Source organism: Myotis lucifugus, unplaced genomic scaffold, assembly GCF_000147115.1.
Source record: "Myotis lucifugus unplaced genomic scaffold, Myoluc2.0 scaffold_945, whole genome shotgun sequence".
NCBI lineage: Eukaryota > Metazoa > Chordata > Mammalia > Chiroptera > Vespertilionidae > Myotis > Myotis lucifugus.
The window spans coordinates 121,840-123,556 of NW_005871993.1; the positions used below are offsets into that span (position 1 = coordinate 121,840).

The 1,717-nt window shown below is 58.6% G+C and overlaps 1 protein-coding gene across 1 annotated transcript in view; it reads left to right on the forward strand.

Annotated features, from left to right (window-relative positions):
• Window positions 1-1,490, forward strand: part of KPTN (kaptin, actin binding protein) — a 9,383-nt gene extending 7,893 nt beyond the window's left edge. The window contains exon 12 of the mRNA XM_006106908.3: window positions 566-1,490. Coding sequence (XP_006106970.1) covers window positions 566-694 — 129 coding nt within the window. The 3' untranslated portion in view covers window positions 695-1,490. The remainder of the gene's footprint in view (window positions 1-565) is intronic.
• The last annotated feature ends 227 nt before the right edge of the window (window positions 1,491-1,717 follow it).

The window sequence follows — 1,717 nt, forward strand, 5'->3', positions numbered from 1 at the left end:
ACCGCGGCAGCAGGACTGCCCTTCGCTGGGCTCTGACCCTCCCATCACCCACACTGCGATCCATTTCGAGCCATTTCACTGAGATCTCTGTCCCTTCTATGACGGTCCCACCGCAGACTCCCCAGCCATCTAGCTCCGCGGGCCCCCCCCCCCCGCCCCCGTGTGGGAAATTCCTCTCTCGTCCACTTTGCTCTGCCCTCCTCTGTCCTGTCGGCCTCTCCTTTCCTCCAGCGTGTCACCTGTGTCTCTGCCTGTGGCCTCACCTCGGCCTCTCCAGGGTCAGACCTCCCTCCCATAGAACGCAGTCTCTCTCACATCTTGATCCACCCCATCTCTTTCATCAACTTCTAACCTCAGACCAACAGTTGGGCCCAGGCTTGGTTCCTCCCATTGGAAATTCACTGAAGGCTGCCCCCTGGGTCTAACCTTCACCCGCCAGACACCTGTCCCACCCGCACACTGGTTTGCTCTCGGGCCCCCACCATGGCTGGGCTCCGGGCCTTTGGGGGGGTCTGACCTGCACCCCTCAGCTCTCTCAGCCCCGCCCTCTCTCTCGTTCCCCCAGCACAGTCTGATTCAGGCCTCGGAGCTGGTCCTGACGCGGCTTCGGCACCAAGTGGAGCAGAGGAGACGTCAGTCACAAGTGCTGGGGGACAGGGTGGGCCCAGGGCCTGCTGGGACATCGGCCTCCTGAACACCCCCCCTGGCCCCCATTGGGGTGCTCACCTCCAGCCCTTCCTGGGGGGAAGAGTCCTGAAGGAGGGCATGCCTGGCCAGCCCCCAGGTGCTGGGGCTGTGAGCTCCTGCCCTGGCTCTGTCCCAGGGTGCCCTGCGACCTCACCTAGCGCACTCCTCTGTGACTGTGTTCCCATTGCAAATGGGGTGATCTCACCCAGCCCCCCTTCCACTGCAGGTGAGGCCTGGCCAGCCACCGATTGCGTTTATGTCCTGAGGAGCTGGACTTCCCGTTGTCTTTATTCTTTTGTTCAGCAAGTGAGTCCTGAGAGCCTGGCGCCCGGTGCTGGGCTGGACTCGGCCAGAAGAACGGAGGGAGGGGGACATGGGAGAGGGGATCCAGGGATAGACCAGAGGCAGGACTGAGAAGAGGCCGCAGTGTAGACCTCGGAGGAGAGAGATGAGGCTGGGCCCTCGCCGAAAGGCTGAGGTTAAACCGCTGTGGAAAAGACCAGACTACAGGACAGCGGTTTCCAGCCGGTGCCGCGAGAAGTGTTAAAGCATGCGATACCTGACTGTTTAGTCAGGGCACGGACCTCTGACAGGCTTAGATTGTCAAGTAAAAAAATGACAGCAGCCGCATGGCCAGTGTGGCTCAGTGGTTGAGCACCAGCCTGTGAACTAAGAGGTCGCCAGCTGGATTCTCAGGGCACATGCCTGAGTGTGGCTCGATCCCCAGGAGGGGGCGTGCAGGAGGCAGCTGATCCATGGTTGAGGTCTCTCTCATCATTGATGTTTTTCTCCCTCTCTGTCTCTGAAATCAATTTAAAAGTATATTTTTAAATGACAACAGCCAACACAACAACGGCCGTTTGGTGTGAACAAATAAAAATTACACCTTTTTGTGTTTGTGTGTCAGTTCAGCAAAGAATATATTTGTCGGTGTGCACAGAATATTAAGCTGGAGTTGGACCTGCAGGGGGGATGGGTGAGACCCCCGTGGAGAGCCTGAGACTAGAACCAGTGGGGAAGCAAGGAGATG